At 41.4% G+C, this 19,115-nt stretch overlaps 1 protein-coding gene across 14 annotated transcripts in view; it reads right to left on the reverse strand.

Moving 5' to 3' along the window:
• LOC119649951 (zinc finger protein 768-like) overlaps positions 1-19,115 on the reverse strand; it is a 122,776-nt gene that overhangs the window by 9,497 nt on the left and 94,164 nt on the right. For 11 of the 14 annotated variants that reach the window (XM_038052380.1, XM_038052378.1, XM_038052377.1 and 8 more), the window contains 2 exons: positions 12,270-13,120; positions 7,219-8,029 (listed from right to left, as the gene is read on the reverse strand). In XM_038052380.1, the coding sequence (XP_037908308.1) occupies positions 7,219-8,029; positions 12,270-12,710 (1,252 nt within the window). In that variant the 5' untranslated portion in view covers positions 12,711-13,120. Of the gene's footprint in view, positions 1-7,218; positions 8,030-12,269; positions 13,121-13,213; positions 13,237-19,115 lie in introns of those variants that run through there. The other 3 variants (XM_038052386.1, XM_038052389.1, XM_038052382.1) reach the window with 2 other exon arrangements.

Raw genomic sequence — 19,115 nt, forward strand, 5'->3', positions numbered from 1 at the left:
TTATTAAAATTTGGGGTACACCCAGAAATATTGCAGAATAGTATTTCCGCTAGTCAAATGCTTTCCTTATTTTTGCAACGATTCTGTGCATTTATTCTGCCGTATCCTCTTTTTCTCATAAGATAAAGTGGAGATTGAGTAAAAGTAGCATAAAGGCTCCGTGAAAGGAGCCTCAAAAACGTTAGCTTTGCGGATGCTATATGAACAGTCAATCTGCGCTGTTGAAGGGATGAGATTTTAAAAAATTTAAGACGGTCCGGGTAACATAAATAGGGAAGGATTTTTTAAAAAAAAAGCATAGACCAAGAAAATTCCGTCTGAAGTGGGGCATAACGTCATAATGGTAAGAGCATCACTGAAGAACACTCTAGAATATTGGGGACGAGGAGCGAAGAACGAAACCAGACATTCTGTAAGCTCTGCTGCGGATGTATGTTACGCCAAGATCCTTATAAGAGGAAATAACTGAAGGAGGCTAGCCACCCAAGTAACAGGAGTAGGGAATGGCAATTTCAGGAAAAAAAAGCTAACGTGAAACAGTTACTAACATTAAGTGCCAATTTATTTTGTATACACCAACGAGGCAGAATATCGAGATTTCATTTGAAGTTCTGAATGTGAGTCAGCAACAGCAAATAGTTTCAAATCGTTTGCATACAAAAGAAAGGACAAGTAAATAAGGAAAGAAAATCATTAATAAACAAAGGAAATTACCCACGGATGGAATCCTGTGGAACTCCAGATGAGGGGGGAAAAGGAATTGAGACGCAACTGTAGAGGCAGACCCTACTCACTATACCATATAAGTAAGCCCGCGTAGGTGAACTATTCCCCACCAAGGGATAAATGGCAAATCAATAATATTGTTAGATCTGAGCTGATAAATGTAAATCGGTTTTGCCGTCAGAGACAATAGCATGATTGCAATTATTTGGGTTAATAATTGCTTTCTTTAGAGAGAAGTAAGCCTGGAGCTCCAGCAGATGTGTTTCTCGTTGAAATTTGTTTCCGTACGACAACTAATTTTTGTCCAAGAGTGTCGGAAAAGTTCTTAAACCGTTGGTGGGTAGCGTTAAATCGAGGCGTACACAGTTTTGGGTTTGTCCAGACACTCATCGATACAAATTTCTGTTGACTGGAGGTAATTTTTGGAGTAGTTGCTTTGTTTCTGGTAAATACCCCTAGGCCAGTTCCTTTGCGGTTTCTTTACCAGGAGACGCCTCTCTCGTAATTTTTCCACAATCGGTGCCACTCCATATCGATTGTGAATATCCTCATTTCGGATGTGATTAAAACGTGTCACGCGACTAGTCCAAAGCAATATCTTCGTCTCCATTACCACAAGGCATCGTTTATTGTCTTTTATAGTCGGAAAACACTCAGATCCATAGAGAGCGATAGGATGGATGACATTGGGATACATTTTAGAATGGAGACGTTCGTTGATACGTTAATTACAAAGAACACCAATTGTGGAACTCTACTTCATCCAGGTTGCATTAATGCGTGAAGTGATTTCATAACGCAGTTCTCCATTGGCTGATAGCATTGACCCGAAATATTTAAATCGCTCAGTTCTGAGCAGGTCACTGCCGCTGACAGTGATTGTGCCAGTTTAATGGGGATTGGTCGTCAAAAGTTCAGGGTTGAGATCACTTTTGCTATTAGACGCTAGACATCATCTGCATAAAGCAGGGTATAGGGCGCTGAAGGGTGGATATTCCGAATGACAATGCCCATAACAAGAACAAAGAGGAGTAGTGAGAAGGTGCTTCCTTGATGTACAATAACAGAGACACGAAAGAGTTTTGATTCACCCGCTGCACTTCAAACTTGGCTTTTCGGATCGTGCTAGAACAATTAAACCCAGCGGACGAGTTCTTCTGTAGCTTACAAGATGAGTTCGTGTGGCACACGGTCAAACGCTATCTCTAGATCTAGAAATGCCAATTTAAAGAGAGCGATGCTTCTCCATGAGTATCCGCGCACCGTGTATTGTGTCAGAAGTTCAGCAGTTTTTCAAAAATCCGGCTTTGCGAATACGGTTGTCAAGAACGCGTTCAAAAATCATGTTATGGGAAAATAACAGGATTGGACGGTAATTTGAACATTGTGCTGTTTTCTATATTGAAACTAGAAAGTGCCATCTTGCCTCGATAATGGAAATGACAATATCCAAAGAAGCAAACTGAAATTCAGATTATGAAAATGACAAATGACTAAAAATACCAAAAACGAAAACAGAACCTGTTGCGCTGGAATGCCGAAAGTGTTAACAGAATTCCAATACCAAACATGCACTGAAACATAACTAGGAGAGACGCCGCTGATATTAGAGATTGCAAACTACTGAAAATTAATTCATGACATTACAATGGAACTAGAAAAGGTACAAATTGGGAGAAATGAACACAAATAAAAAGTTGTTGCGAAAGATATGTTCGGATCACATATCCCTTTGTAGAGGGGATAAGAAAAAATAATTACTGTGTAGAGATATAGACCTCAGAAATAATTCCGTCATTTTACATATTGGTCGCAAGCTGAGATATAGGAAGGTTCGCGGCACCGTATACCATTCTCAGTAAAATTTGCAGAGATCAAATAAATAAATGTGGCAAATATACGCGGACTGTCGGAACAGTTGGCAAAACTTCACCATAATTTCGGTCACGCTGGATGAAACGTCCAATCTGATCCCACTTCTTCACTGGGAAGATTGACGAAAACATTGACTTGGTCCCTTAGGTTAGGTAGAGGTGAATGGACCAACAAATTGTCGCTATAAATGACAGCTAGGTTCAATTGACTCAATGGCAACGATTTCGCAAACGAAACATGGATTATTCTGGTGGAGTTTGGAATGCGCGATCCCTGCATAGAGCAGCTGATATAAAAGTTCCATTAAAGCTGGTGGAAAAAACATAATTCGAATATCGTCAGAAAATAAAATTATGAACATAACACGTCATGACATATATTACAAGAAGGGGGGCCTTCGAAGAACTGGTAATTTAGAGTGGTATTTATTCTATTTGGTGTAGAATGACTCGCTGTTTTTTTAAATTTTATTTATTCAGAGTTAATAAATGAACTAACCAAACCAACTGAATTCTTATCTATATCATTCAGCGCATTCAAAGCATTATCGATTCATATGTGATAGTTGACAGTGTTGTTAATTTTCGCATCTGAAAAACCATTTGCGAGAAGCTCTTCTTTTTCTTTTTCATAAAAAAATACTACTGTGCCTTATCAGCTGCTCGTAGCAGCGTGCGCAATTTATTTTTTAGCCAAAAGAGCCTGTCCCAATTTTGTTCAATGCTCCAAATGCAAGGAGTCGAATGTAGTTTTTCTTCATGGTGTGGTTTTTGCTGATGAAAAACGACTATATTTTGACAGCCCAGGACAGCCGGTAACATATCAATACCTACGGAAAGAAAGTCTCGCTTCCAATCTGGTTGGATTAACGAGGAGCGCTCTACTATGAACTTCTTCAACCTGGCTACACGCTTACTGCGCATCGCTGTTGGCAACTAGTGCAGTTACCTCATGAAATCGCAGTTAAGCTGTTAATGCTGCCTCTGATCCTGCCGATACTGAAACAGTCAATTATGCCCAATTCTGGCTTCGTCTATTTCATTTCGTTAATTTAATAATAATAAAAACAATCATTGGTACAACAATCCAATTGAATCAGGGCCTTGTAGTGTGTTAGAGCACCTCATTCAAGACCGTAACGGTACACTACAGTACATTGTAGGAGGCAATATGGTCAGATTGCGTTCGCCCGAGATTATTACCCTGATTTGACTCAGGTACTTAATCACAGCTGAGTCAACTAGTATCCGACGATCGACGAATCACGATACAAATCCCACTGCCACCAGTGAAATTTGAACCGTGACTTTCCGTTCGACAGCAAAATATACAATAATAATTAAAAGGAGCAGAAATCCTCATCATTTCACGGCAAAGGAAACTGTTTTTGAAGGAATCCGAGAGTTCAAATACCCTTGTGTTAATTTACGCAACAAAAAAGCTATAATACTACCTTGACCAAAACGTTTTTTTCGTTAGGTTGACACGTCTATTGTTCACATTTAGAGATGGGTAGGTGATGTATTTAATATCATAAAAGTAATATTACCTGAAAATGTAATACCACATTACCATCACCGGATGCGATCAAACATTACCAAGCATTACAACATCATCTAACATATCTAGCACTGATGAAGGGAACAAATGGTTCCTGAAATATCGGTTTTCGTAAGCTTAATAAATATCACTAGCGAATAGAAAATAGGAAGTTTTAATTAAATGAAAGGGGATGTTTGTGATATTACTTTGTATTACCTAATAAGGTGATGTTTTGCACAATTCTATTGCCATTCCCTCCAAATTCAGCGTCTTAGCTCAGTAGTGCATGAAAGCGGCGCCGTATGGAGTACATCTATCTATGTTCTCACTCAGCCGCCGGGAGCAGGTAATGGAAATATCGAAGATGACCTTGTTTGGCATATGAAACACATCATCATCATCAACGGCACAATAACCGGTATCCTAGGCCTACCTTAATAAGGAACTCCAGACATCCCGGTTTTGCGCCCCAAAGGCTGTCTGGGGTCCTGATCTACGCTATTACTCTATATCAGGCAGGGTCTGCCTCGTCTTCTTTTTCTACCATAGACTTTCCGGGGTAGATCCTCCTCATCCATACGGATTAACTAATCCACCCACCGTCACTTATTGAGCCGGATTTCATCCACAACTTGACGGTCATGGTATTATTCATAGATTTCGTCGTTATGTAGGTTACGGAATCGTCCATCCTCATTTAGGGGGTCAAAAATTTTGCGGAGGATTCTTCTCTCGAACGCGGCCAAGAGTTCGCAATTTTTTTTGCTAAGAACCCAAGTCTCCGAGGAATACATGAGGACTGGCAAGATCATAGTTTTGTACAGTAAGAGCGACACTATGGTGAAACGTTTCGAGCGAAACAGTTTTTTTTAAACTGAAATAGACTCTGCTGGCTACCAACAACCGTGCGCGGATTTCATCGTCGTAGCTGTTATCGGTTGTGATTTTCGACCCTAGATAGGAGAAATTATCAGCGGTCTTAAAGCTGTAGTCTCCTATCTTTATTCTTCCCGTTTGAGCAGTGCGGTTTGATGTTGTTGGTTGGTTGGTTTTTGGTGCTGACGTTGCCACAATTTATTTTGTTTTGTCTTCATTGATGTGCAGCCCAAGATCTCGCACCGCCTGTTCGATTTGGATGAAGGCAGTTTGAAACACGGAGAGCAAAAAAAAAAGAGGTTTAAATCAACCCAGTGTGTTGCAGTAGATAACAATTATTTTGAGGGGGACAGAATCGATTTTGAAGTTCCCAACAAATCCGAATAAATGAAGATGATGCACTCTAAATCACGTATGACAACGAGTTTGATCGCATAATAAACGGCGAAAACATTAAGAAATTTTCTGAAGCACAACAGATGCGGTGGGCTGATTACATGGCAAGGATAAACGATAAGTACACGTAGTGAAGAATATTGAGATCAAGGATTAGCGGAAGATTACCGGAGAGTGAAGAGATGTACCTGAAGACGATCAGGAGTGTGAAACGGGAAAACTACAGAGTAGGATCAAATCGTATGGAGAAAAATAGTGGAGAATGCAAAATCATGGCAGGGGATGTGATGCCAGGAAAATGAATCCTCTGTAAATTCAAAATCAAATAATTTTCAAATTTTTTTTACCAGGCCCCAAAAATTTGTTCTCACAAACGTAATAGATGAAGCTGCAAAGCCTCTGTGAAATTCCGTTCGTCTTTTGAAATTAGAAAGAGATAATTACGATATTTTCAGGCTGTCTTAATACAAAGTTGCGTCCAGTTGATGGAAGCAGTCATTTAGCAGTTTTGAACCAAAAATGCTGCTGATTTCATTGCAACAAATCTATATAAAAAAAATTGAGCAAAAATTCGAAATCAAGAGATTGCAATTTTAATATTCGAAACAAATCAAATGCCGCAAATCAACAATTTTTTTTTCAATTTTTCTTCTACTAAAAATGACAAATTTTGAATTTCTTTTTTTTTTGAAGTAGTGTAATTTTGAAAAAGTAACACTTTTCAAACAAGACAGGCTCGAAACAAAACAATGAGCCCTACTTGAATTACTTTGTGCCACGAAACTTGTTATTGAAAGCAAACCGGCGAAGCGTTAATAGGGAATCTTACGAAAAAAGTGTTTCTTTCTAAACATGAAAGCTGCCAAGTAATTTTTCTAAAGTGAAACACTTATTTGGCATTTTATTGTTAAATTTGGTCGGAAAATTGGATCCTCAACTGAACAGAAGGCTATGAATTATTATTCTGTTCCTTCTACTGAAGTTTTGAATCATTATGGTATTATTCAGGTATAAATTGGTTGGCCCTTTCTACTGTGCGATTGTACCAACGTTGACCGTTGAGAAGCTAAACTACATAACGAGAACGACTTGTGTTTTCTTCGTTCTTTTGGAGCGTAAGTAGCTCATGGTAATGTTTTAAAAAGGCAGCTACGTTTAAATGGCTAAAAAGTTCAGCCAAATATCAACTGATTAGTTAAAAGTGGGACACAATCTCACTGCATGAAGGGCTTCCAGAATCATTTTAAAATACATAAACGTTCATTTGAGTAGTTAGACAAATCCAAGCTGTTCTTTCCAAAATCAACCTTCAAGTACTTTTTGATAAAGTGAACGTTATAGGATTTTTTCGTGCAGCTTTCAAGTGCAATAAATTCCCTTAGCTATGCTTAGAGATGCTAATAAATCGAATATTTCGATGTTTTATTTTAAATTGTGAATTTCATTTGTCGAATTGAGTCCCAAAAAGTTTCCTTCCAAATTTAACACACTCAGATTTGCGAATGCTTCAACAGATATAATACTCTATTTGGCCAAAGGGTGTCAATTTTCATTAACATTAAAAAAACATTTCTTGCGTTTTTTCGTATAAGATAGATCTGGGAAGTAAATGATATTGACATGTTTGGAGAAAATTTTAGTTCAGAAAATCCGCCTCATCTCAATTCTAGTTTAAAAAAAGCTTTAGATCATTTTGTAAGAAAAATGAGGACTTTTGAGTTTAAAAAAAAGAAATATGCCGAATGGGTTGAAAATTCTTTCTTTTTGATTTTTTTTTTGGTTTGGTCAATAACTGTCGCTCGCCTTGGTGGGTGCGCACATGTTGATTGAGGATGGCCTTCTGGCGAAAGTGCTTGCCGCACTCGGGGCATGCGTAGGGCTTCTCACCCGAATGGATGCGTATATGCTGATTCAGTATGGCTCGCTGTCGGAAGCTGCGTGGACAATAGGCACACGAGAATGGTTTCTCATTGGCGTGGATGCGTAAATGCTGCGTTAAATGTGATTGCTGTCGAAAACGTTTGCCACACTCAGGACAACCATACGGTCGTGAATCTGTATGAATGCGTTCATGTTGCAAGAGTGTGCTCTTTTGTTTGAAATCTTTTCCACATGTTACGCACTTGAATAGGCGTAAATCGTTTTGTGGCTTCGTTTTATGTGAACTTGGCGATGGAGTTGCTGTCGCTTGATGCATTCCGTGGCCGGGTAGCAGGTCTGGCATTGCATACTCGAGTGCACCGTTTTGGTCGATATTACCGCCCATACCAGGCAACACGGGCTTGTTTAGATAGTGCAGTGGTGGGAAGCCCGCGGCCGTTGCAAGCATGGCACCTTGAGGTCCTGGATGGCGGGGTGCATAGTAACCACTGAGTTCAGTTTGTGGTGGATCGAAACATTGACCACCGCCTTGTTGCGGATTGCCACCATTCTGTTGGTTTTGTTGTTGTTGTGATGCAGCCGCAGCGGATTGGGGATCGCCAACTGACATACTTTCAATATTCTGCTGCTGATCATTAGAACTTTGGTTTGGATTTTGACTTTGCTGCTGAGCTGCTTGATTTGACTGCTGCTGACCGGATTGGACCCCCTGTTGCTGTTGTAAACTTGCCACCTAGAAGAGAGGAAAAGATTTGCTTTAGTGAATGGGAAAAATCTGGTGGAAGGTTCATAAGTTGGGTTTGCAAATGTAAAACCTAATACAAAATATCACCTTCTTCTGAAGAGGTTGTCCAAAAGGAAATTATGGTCTTTTTGTCAATCAAGTCTTCCTTTTAAAGAATTTATTTAAACAAAACAAACCCTTATTGAAATCGATGCACTCTGCCTGCACATTCACATTCATTTTATTTGAATTAGAGACCCAAGAAAAAAAAAGGTTTTTATAATTGCACAACGATCCAGTTTACTTATCCGAAACCGTTGTAGCCGAGTTAAATAGGCTATCCTGCAGATATGCGGTATTTGCTCAACCCAGTATTAAATCTTTCTTCTCGGTAGAAAGAAAGCGCAAACAAGAAAGATATTGTCAAGACAAAAAGGTATTCCAATATATTGGGCTGGAGAAAAAGGAATGTCATATTTTGTCATAAGATGGCGACACTTAAACATATCTTGTGTTGTACTTATCGCATCGGGTCATACTAGACGGCGATTTGAAGACGACAATCTGTGCTATAAGTGTCTTTTTGACAGCGTTGTGATCGTACGTTTCAGTCTCAAATTATAGCGCGTCAAAGATGCAGTCCACCAAGCAAGAAATTCGTCAAATTTTACGTTTTTACTATCTGAGAGGTAAAAATGCAACGAAAGCGGTCGAAAAAAAATTGTGAAATTTATGGGCCCAATACTGTAACGATTCGCACAGCACGGCGTTGGGTCGATCGATTTCGTTCTGGTGTAGTGGATGTCGAAGATACACCCCGTACTGGTAGGCCAGTCGTCGTAGAAACCGATAAAATCCTCGAAATCATCCAAGTAGACCGGCATGTGAGCCAGGAACTGGGTGTAGACCATAAAACCGTTTGGAACCATTTGCGACAGATTGGATTCCAAAAAAAGCTGGATGTTTGGGTGTCACACGAGTTGACGCAAAAAAAATCTGTTGGACCAAATCAACGCCTGCGATGCACTGCTGAAACGGAACGAATTCGACCCATTTTTTAAGCGGGTGGTGACAGGTGATGAAAAATGGATCACGTACGACAACCAAGCGAAAAAGATCGTGGTCAAAGCGTGGCGAGCTAGCCCAAGCCATCGCCAAGCCCAAATTGACGACCAGGAAGGTTTTGCTGTGTGTTTGGTGGGATTGGAAGGGAATCATCCACAATGAGCTGCTCAACTATGGCCAGACTCTCAATTCGGTCCTCTCCTGTGAGCAACTCGACCGTTTGAAGCAGGCTATAGAAAACGGACTGGTTTCTGGAAGATGCCCACGCTTCTGGATGACGGTAGCCAGCGTCTTTAAAATGCTCGCTTTCTCCAACTTGAGTGGGAATTCCAGCGATATAAGCTGGCCATTCTGTGCCTAAGCGAAGTATGATGGTGGGACTCTAGAGAGTACTCCTCTCCCTTTTGCGACACTAATCACAATGTGCTTTTGTACTCTGGAAAGCCAAATGGTAGCAGATGTGAATTTGGTGTTAGATTGCTTTTGACCTTTATCACAAGGCGCGCTCTCTTGACCTGTCAGACTTCTAATTTCAAGATTTCGGCCCAGATTAAGGAGCATCACAATTGTACAATGCTACCCACCAAAAGATACTTCCAATACAGTGCAGAAGGATACTCTTTACGAGCAATTAAACGGACTTCAGGGTAGGTTTCCTAGAGGTGACATTGTGATTGTGATGGATGATCTGAATGCCAAGGTGGGATCTGATAACACCTTGCTCAGGCATGTAATGGGGAAACACAATCTTGGCGACAGTAACGGTAGCGGTGGAAGGTACGCGGATATCTGCAACTCCCATCGTCGCGTCATTGGTGGCATATTTTTCGAGAACAGAGCCTGCTATACAGTTATTTGGGTTTTTAACTGACCAAGACCTTACGAGCAATCAGATCGGCCACCTCACGATCAGCAGTAATTTAGGAGTTGTCTTTTGGATGTGCGTAACCAGAGAGGCACTGACATTGACTTGCAAGTTACGTTCACCACTTCTCTTAGGGTTGGAGAGCTGCGCCCCCGTACGTTCAGCATTGACCGACGCAATTGCCGCACGACAGTGGAAGAGTTATATCACAAAAAAAAAAAAACGCCTGAGAACATCGGTAAACATTGGATTGCCATCAAAAATGCTTTTTTTCGGGTGCTACACAGATCTCCGACCACGGAAATTGTGAAAGCGGATCGATGTACGGAAGGGGTTGAAGGCTTTTCTAACCGCTGCGGGTGATGGTGGGCGTGACGCGATATCAGGGAAGCTCAATATGCCGCAGACCACAATGGGTTCAGAACTATATACCCCATCACAAAGGAGGTTGCATGTGGTCCTGTGAATTGAACGGTCGTCTTCTCATCCACGATGTAATCATCATCAACTGAAAAGGTGGAAAGAACGCTTTACTATCTTTCTTAACTGTACCACATTCGAAAAACTTCCTCTTCTTGTGGATAAAATGGCTAGTCAACGTAACATGCGAATACGGACTGTTCCTCCAAGCCGAAGAGAAATCGTTTCGCCCATCAATGCACTCAAACGGAGTAAAGCCGCTGAGCTTGACGGTATCCCCGCAGAGCTATTTATTGCTACAGCTGCAGTTACTGCAGATCTACTGCTTCCACTTGTACGGACATTTTGGGAATCCGAAACATTTCCCGGAGAGTGAAAGATCAGGATCAGGATCCCACAGAAGGGGACCCGCATTGAATGTGGCAATTGAAGGGGTATCTATTTGCTTCCTGCCGTCGTAAAGATAATATGTAAAATTATCTTGGAACCCATCAAAGAATGGAATAGTGCGCGCAATTTAGGTTTTCGTTGCACTTGCTCTTCATCGATTTCGAGAAAGCTTTCGATAGTGTAGACAGAGAAACTAATAGCTATCATCAGAGCGACATAATGATGATGCAAAATGTCACCTGTTGCATCGAGGTTAAATCTCAGAAGATTTTGAGGCCGAAAGCGTAGTCCGCCAGGATTGCATCCTATCAATGATAATCTTTCTTCTTGTTATAAGTCATGTTCTTCATGCTGCCTTGTCCGGAGGACGCGGAGGAATTCAATGGACGATGACATCTGGTTGCTGACTACGCTGATGACATCTGGTTGCTCTCTCACTGGGCCATGGATATTGGCCAAATGGCTTTGAATTTGGAAGAGAGGCAAGTGGATTTGGACTAAAGATAAACACCAAGAAAAGCAAAGTTTTGAGTCTGACGGGTTATCGTACTCTCCTTATTTGCATTAATGGACAGAGCATCGAAGATGCTGATCAATTTGTGTATCTAGGAAGAGTGGTTTCTGCTGACGGAGGCACCGAACTGGATGTTGCCCCTAGATCTACTTTCGCTGCCCTGTCTAAAATCCGGAAATGCAGATATCTAAACATCAAGATCAAGCTGAGACTGTTCTGTACTAGTGTTCTTCTGTGTTGCTATATGGGAGTAGCACATAAAAAGTGAACTTCACTGTTTCCCAAAAGCTTCAAACTTACGACAATACCTGTCTGCGTCATATCATCGGAGTGCGCTAGCCTGACATTATCTCAAACGAAGAACTTGGTCGACGCACAGGTCTGGTGCGCGTATGCACTGTGATCGAAAGACGAAAGTCGCAATGGATAGGTCATACATTAAGAAGGGGGCGACAATTGCATGTAATGGAATCTATCCTCCCAAGATGACCGACTGGTGAGCCGCCTCAAGGGCACTTGGCGCAGAACAGTAGAGGAGTGCGAGCGGCTCGGGAAGTTGTGAGGTGTGTTGAAGGGCATTTTAGGTAACCCCGAACGATGGTTGTATGTTTGACGCCCTATACCCCACTAAGAGTGAAGGGCAACCATATTTTTTTTTGCATAAACCATAAAATGGACAACGAAAAGAAACTTAGACCATCTAGTTTAAAACGACCTGATTAATAACAAGATTAGACATTAACAATTTTGTGGAATATTTCTGAGAGCTCTACAGCTTTTACAACCGCATAACCTAGACAGCAGAAAAATCAGTTCCTTGTCACCTAAAGATCACTGTGGATTTTCGTTTAGTAAGGAAAAAGTACCCAAGTCTGCGCTCAAGGATGAAGGATATGTTTTGTTATCCTCGATATATGTACTTGGCTTTGTGAAATTAAAAATTTAAACTAATTTTAGCATAATAATAGTAATAACGACGTAAAATAGTTACTTACTTGGTTCATAGCCACATCATCTTCTTGACCATTATTAGGTCGTTGCGGATAAGGACTTGTGGACGGTGATGGCAGAACAGTCTGATGTGGACCACCATCACGATTTTGGTCGCGATCACCGTTTGGACTGTGTGGCTGTTGTTGTTGCTGCTGTTGTTGAGCAGCTACCGCAGCAGCTGTAGCTGCGGTTATTTGCGGTGCTGTATTTTGAGCGTTTTGTGTTGCCAAATGTGCTTGTGATTGTTGCATAGTTGAATAAACATCAGTACCCCATTGCCCTCCAGCACCGCCCAGGGCCGTTCGTTCTGCTGCTTCTTGTGAATCCTTGTATAGTACATAGGGAGCACCAGTATCTTGTGATATACAATACATTATTTGTCGTGGCACTTTTAATCCGGCCGCTAAACACGCAGCGAAAGACGCCGAAAAATTGATCGCCATGATGTTTTCTTATTTATTTCTTAACAAACAAAGATTTATATACACATAATTGTTAAAATTATAGAAGGGCCGCCGGTAAACGAGATCTTGCTAAATGTTAAAACTTTTTAACGATGGTTTTTCTCTTCCTTTTTGGTATATTTAGTAGCCCTTTTTGATTTTCAAAGGGTCGAATATGTTTCAATCTTTATCCTACATAGTCCTTCACATTTTTAGGTTGTATCGAAAACCTTTCATTTATACTCCGTATTTGTTTCTCTCTAGTTTTATCAGATGGGATTTCCATAGATGATCGATGGTTTAAACAGAAATTTAAATGTTATTTCTTCTTTTTAGTATGTGGTCCACGCAATTTTATGCTGGATTTTGATTTTTCAGAAAGTTGATATCGCATGGAGAGCGTCATTTATCTGCAAAGAAAATAATACTTGTTAGGAAATGTACACAGGGAAGGGTTTAAAAAAATAAGTATTTATAATATCCGGGGCAGTGAACTTCATTACAAACTGCAACATCTTTTCATCCCAATACAACGATTGTTGACGTCAGTAACGCTGCTCTTAATGAATCTACTATGGCTCCATTGTTTGCAATCAGAAAAGACATTTTTAGCTAATATTTTTTCTTCAGCCTACTTTGGAGGCAACAATAGCTTCTACCCCCAATTGGTTAGTAAAAAGTGCAATTTAAATCCATAAAGTATGCAAGATGCATCATTGTCATGCACATAAGGTTCCTTCACACAGATAAATGTATAATAGCGCTTTGTAGTAATACGTTGCGCCGGGTCATAAAAGGTAGGACAATTTTAAATCACGTTATAATTTACGATGATGCATCAGCGCCATAAAGTTCAGTGCTGCATTCAGTTTATTGTTTGCCAATGACAAAAGATGATAACTAAATTTTCTCACGTGTCGATGTCCTCAGATATCATCATTATATGTGTTGCATTCGGCAAGGGTAGCAGAGATAATTGTCGCAGATCCCAGTAAAGAATAATCAACAGTCAATTGTTCAATGCACGACAAAACTTTGTCCGAGTTTTTTCAATTCGGTTTTATTGGTGCGATAAACTGAATGCGTTCGAACTTCAAGGAATCATTGTTTGAGACGAGCCATCAAATTCGAGGCAACCAACGAGATGTTGAATATAAATTTAAGACGTGATTTTCGAGACGGAGGGTTGTTTTGCTCAACGTCTAGATAACAAAACTATGTTCCTTTCTGATTAAAATGAGTCAACTCTCTGAGTCGTACTCATCAATTCGGTCTTCCATTTGCAGCATCGATTTGGTAGTCATTGGGTGTGTTCTCCAAAACAAGGTCTGCCAAGAAAAGAACCCTGAACTGAAATACCGAAAAAAAGTCGAAGGCTTAGACACCTCGTTTCGAAACGGAACACTGGCGACACCGAAATTCATTTGAAATAAGAAGACAGCCCAACAAATTTTCAGCCATTCAATAGTCATGAATGAAGCAGATATCATTAGAAAGGACCAGGATTAGGACATTTCAACTGGAACAAAAAACAAAGAAAAAGTAGGTATAACTCAGAAAATCAGAGACGCTCGCCAGTCTAATGAGAAGAAATGTGCTGGGGTATAAAGAGAAAATTACCTAGACTCTCATCCAAGATTTCTCAACAAGATACATCGTAGTACACGGAACAGACGACGATAGAGCTTTCGAATGCCAACCCATCGCTAAATGCGATAATTGGAACTTCCATGTGGAATTGCAACTATCCTACTCCTCATCTCCTTTTTCTTCAGCCTTTGGCCCGTTCATAAGCGGGGTCGGTTCGTCGTGATCGGTTTCGCCATTTGGCTCTATCAAATACCTGATCTGGGTGCAATCTCGAGGCTCCCCCAGCATATCAAGCCATCATTGTTTCGGCCGGCCTTTTCGTCGTTTACCATTGACTTCGATGTTCAGACCGATCTTGAATGAAGTTAGTACAAATTGCGCGACCATACCATCGAAGACGCCTCACTCGCAATTTTTCCACGATCAGTGCAACCCCATAACGTTTGCGGATATCCTCATTTCGGATGTGATCAAAATGTGTCACGCCACTAGTCCAACGCAACATCTTCGTCTTCATTATCGCAAGACGCCGGTCATTGTCTTTTATAGTCGGCCAACACTCAGAACCATAGAGGGCGACAGGACGGACGACATTGCGGTCAATTTTAGATTTGAGACGTTCGTTAATACGTCGATCACAAAGTACACCAGTTGTGGAATGCTACTTCATCCAGGTTGGGCTAATGCGTGAAGCAATTTCATAACGAAGTTCTCTATTGGCTGATAGCGTTGACCCGAGGCATTTATATCGCTCAGTTCTGGGCAGGCCACTGCCGCTGACAGTGATTGTGCCTGTTTCATGGAGATCGGTCGTCAAAAATTCAGTTTTATTCAGATTCAATCTAAGACCGTGTTGAATGAGGCGATCATTCTATTTTTGGACAAGTTGCTCGAGATCACTTTTGCTATTAGATGTTAGGAAACCATCATCTTCATAAAGCAGTATGTAGGGCGCTGGACGTTGGATGCACCGTGTGACGGTGCCCATAACAAGAACAAAGAGGAGTGTTGAGAGGGCACTTCCTTGATGAAAACCAAGAGAGATACGAAGTGGTTTTGATACACCCACCACACTCGAGTTCTTCTGGCACTAAGTGTTATCGTAAAGTATACCAGATGAGTTCGTGTGGCACACGGTCAAATTTCAAACTTTCTCTAAATCCAGAAATGCAATGTAAAGAGGGCGATGCTTCTCACGGTGTTTCTCCATGAGTAATCGTGCACCGTGTATTGCGCCAGTAGTTCCACAGTCCTTGATAAATCCGGCTTGATTCACGGTCATTTGAACGATTTCGCAAATACGGTTGTCAAGAATGCGATAAAAAATCTTCAGGGTATGGGAAAGTAAAGATCGGATGGTAATTTGAACATTCTGCTTGACTACCTTTCTTTTTTAATATTGGAACTGTAGTACTTTCTTGCCAGTCAGATGGTAAATTCACTGAGCCACAGTGTTGGGTCCCACCTTTTCGCTTTCCAGAGCTCAGATGCAATGTCGTCAGTCTTGTGGCTTTCCCCGATTTCATTTGTTTTATTGCTTCTCCGACTTCAGTTGCGCTAACAGTTAAGTCCTTGAGGGTTTAACGTGAGTACCTGTCTTGCGACTTAATCCCACGGTCTTCTTAAGACACGGATTGATTTTGTGACCACAATCAGAGCCCCGCTGAGACAAGCAACAACGGTACCAGTCTATACCAAGTGCATGGCTTAGTATTCATACTGGTGGATGCAAGAATTACCTAAATCTCTATCGAACTAAGGAGTACGGCACCCGTGTTGAAACACAACACCACGCCGAGGCCCGAAGGTTTCTTCTCGCTTGAGCATAACCACAACTCCCATGAAACTCCCACTAGGGGGCTTTCCGCAAATAACCGAGCTGTACTCACATACAACGGGAGTTCACCCGAAGTATGAGAGTCCAGGAACTATCTCGGTTCCCATGGTACCAGTATACCCCTGGTAAGGTTTCGTAGCCAATTACCACTTTAGATGAGTCCCCGTGTAGACTCGATCTGATCGCCCTAATTAGGCGCATTCGCCTACTGCATCACGGCCGGCAAACCAAAGTGAGTACAGCGTCTCCCGGTGCCACCACTATGGAGGTTCTCCTCGACCACTTGGTTTTGGTTTGGCCGACAGGGTTGCCACCCCGACTTCCTCACCGCCACTTCTGAGCACCAATATAACTGGGTGATCCACTAGAGCTTGCGAGGAGGAGAAATTTCTGGCGGCTTCTGAAGGTTACGAATCATCGTGTGTGCGAGGTGACTTTTTCCATGGATAAGAGAGAAGCCAGACAATGGCACACAAAGAAAGAATGCCGCGATCTTCGTAGTACCTTTAAGAAGGCTATGCGAATAAAAACCCGTGGGGCGCTGCCTACAAGGTTGTAATAAAAAAGATCCGTGGGCAAAAATCACCAAGCGATGTGCTCGCGACTCTAGTTCAAAATAATCGCAATTCTTTTCCCACAGCAAGGAGCAAGTGTACCTTAGTCAACGATTATAGACGGGGTTATAGGCGAGGAATGGGGAATAATAAGGCTCTGGGATTCCGAACAATGCCCTGAAGTTGGCGTCAAAATCAGGTTCAAGTGATTAATAAGCATATTTGAATCTTCCATGGTGGAAAGAGTGTCTTCCGGCCAATGGAAGAGGCAGAGGTTGGTTTTGCTATCGAAGCCCCAAAAACCACCTGACGCACCTTTTTTACATCTCTCTATATGTTTCCTCTATTGGAAAGGGTGATATAGAAAAGTTTGCTTTCGTTCGTAGAGCCAGTGGATGTCTATCAGAGCGCGTTGAGTGCGTTCTACGATCGTGGCTTTGGCCAGATAGGCGTCGGCTGCTGTAAGCGCTGCGCGGTAGTGACGGTGGATGTCAGGAATACCTTTAACTCGGGGTTGCGAACTCTTGGCCGCGTTCGAGAGAAGAATCCTCCGACGAATTTTTGTCCCCCTACATGAGGATGGAAGATTCCGTAGCCTACATAATGACGAAATCTATGAGCGATACTATGACCGTCCGGTTGTGGATAAAATCCGGCTCAATAGGTTACGGTGGGCAGGTCACTTAATCCGTATGGATGAGAATAATCCAGCCTGGAAAGTCTGGCCCTGGAAAGGGCAATATCTATGGTAGGAAAAGAAGACGAGACAAACCCTGCCTGAGATGGAACGATAGCGTAGGCCAGGACGCCAGACAGGGATATCGAATTGGTGGACCTAGGCGCAAAACCGGGATGTCTGGAGTTCCTTATTAAGGCCGGCCCAGACAGGATACCGGTTGTTGCGCCGTTAATGATGATGATGAATTGGGGTTGGATTGAAAGCACTTTGGCTAAACTGGGTAAGATTTAGATTTACTTCTCGAAGAAACTTCTTTGGAATGAGACGGGTGACGGGCCGAAAGAAAATGTTGTGACAGCAGATGTTCTTCAGGGTTCAGTTCAGAGGTAATTCGCTCTTCTTGCTTTTTGGTCCTTCGAGTGAATACTCATCTCTTACAAGCCTCCTGTTGATACTGTCGAAAGCCGTCTCAAAACCGGTGAATAACAAATAGAGCTGAAATTGCTTTCTCCCCAATTTGTAGACGATTCCCATTATATCCCCCTCAAAAGATGATATACATCCATCAGCCCTTAAGGCAGTATGATACAAAGTGTCTTGGGCTACTAAATAGCCCCCTTCTCCGGTTTGCATAGATCTCTGTTATTGAAACAAGACAAGATCTCTCCACACCACATCCTAGGATGAGGCAAATAAAGGATTGATTCGTCCTCAGTTTTTGAGTAGTTTATTCCTCTTCCCCTAGTATGGATTACCAGAATGGCAGACTCGTTGTGCTCTCCGTGAGGGTGGATTGTCTGTTTCGGACTAGCGTTGGCTGTATTTGCATCCATATGGGCAACATATTTGTTTTTGAATTGAATAATACATCTTTTCTTGGATGGCATTATCTTGAGTGAAATTCTTCGACTAGAACTACGTTGTTGTCCTCGTTTACCTTAATTATTTTTTAAAAATTTCAATTAATTTGAAATATTGTCCCATTTGAGCTTGAATTGACCAATTAACAGAATTTGTCTGTTTTTTAGAAAAGACGACCGTATGCTACTTCCATCAGAAAAAACAACAACAAAACATTCGACCCATGGCGAGTATTTTCAATATATCGCATTCAATAAGGAACACAATATACCACGGCATATGTGCAGAAAAACAAACATTGCCTCTACACCTCATTAGTATGCCAAGCCTGTACGTTTCGATGCATAAAATGATATTTTACAGATCCTCAATCCTCAATTATGTGTTGGGAATTTTTAATCAAACCAACGTATTGTCCGATCCACATGAGCAAATGCACAACTTTGAATACACATTTTTGCAATGTAAAACGCGTAAATTTATGTATGTCATTAGACTTGTGTGGCCTTGTAAGGTAATGTGTGAATATATTGCAGCCAAAGATAAAGCATTAAATGGTGGTAGCCAGGGAACGCCAACTTTATTTTAACTAAATTTAGAAGACCCTTAGAAGAACGTTAGTCCAGTCATGGTAATTCCAATCAAACGGATTTATAAGATCAATTAAGATAGCTTTCGTGCTGGGTAGTATCTTTACCAACTATCCCAACAGTTGCGTACTCTAGAGCAACTCATTAATCAAGAACACTTTGCTTGGGTTTATCTGAAATACAGTTGAAATCTGACTTGCTATTTCTAGCCGGGAATATTTTTCCGCGAAAACAATTCAGATGAGTCACAATTCCAGCAATGGATAAAGCAAAAAAAATATTTAAATTTATGCA

The sequence above is a fragment of the Hermetia illucens genome, chromosome 2 (genome assembly GCF_905115235.1).
Source record: "Hermetia illucens chromosome 2, iHerIll2.2.curated.20191125, whole genome shotgun sequence".
In the NCBI taxonomy this organism is placed as follows: Eukaryota; Metazoa; Arthropoda; class Insecta; order Diptera; family Stratiomyidae; genus Hermetia; species Hermetia illucens.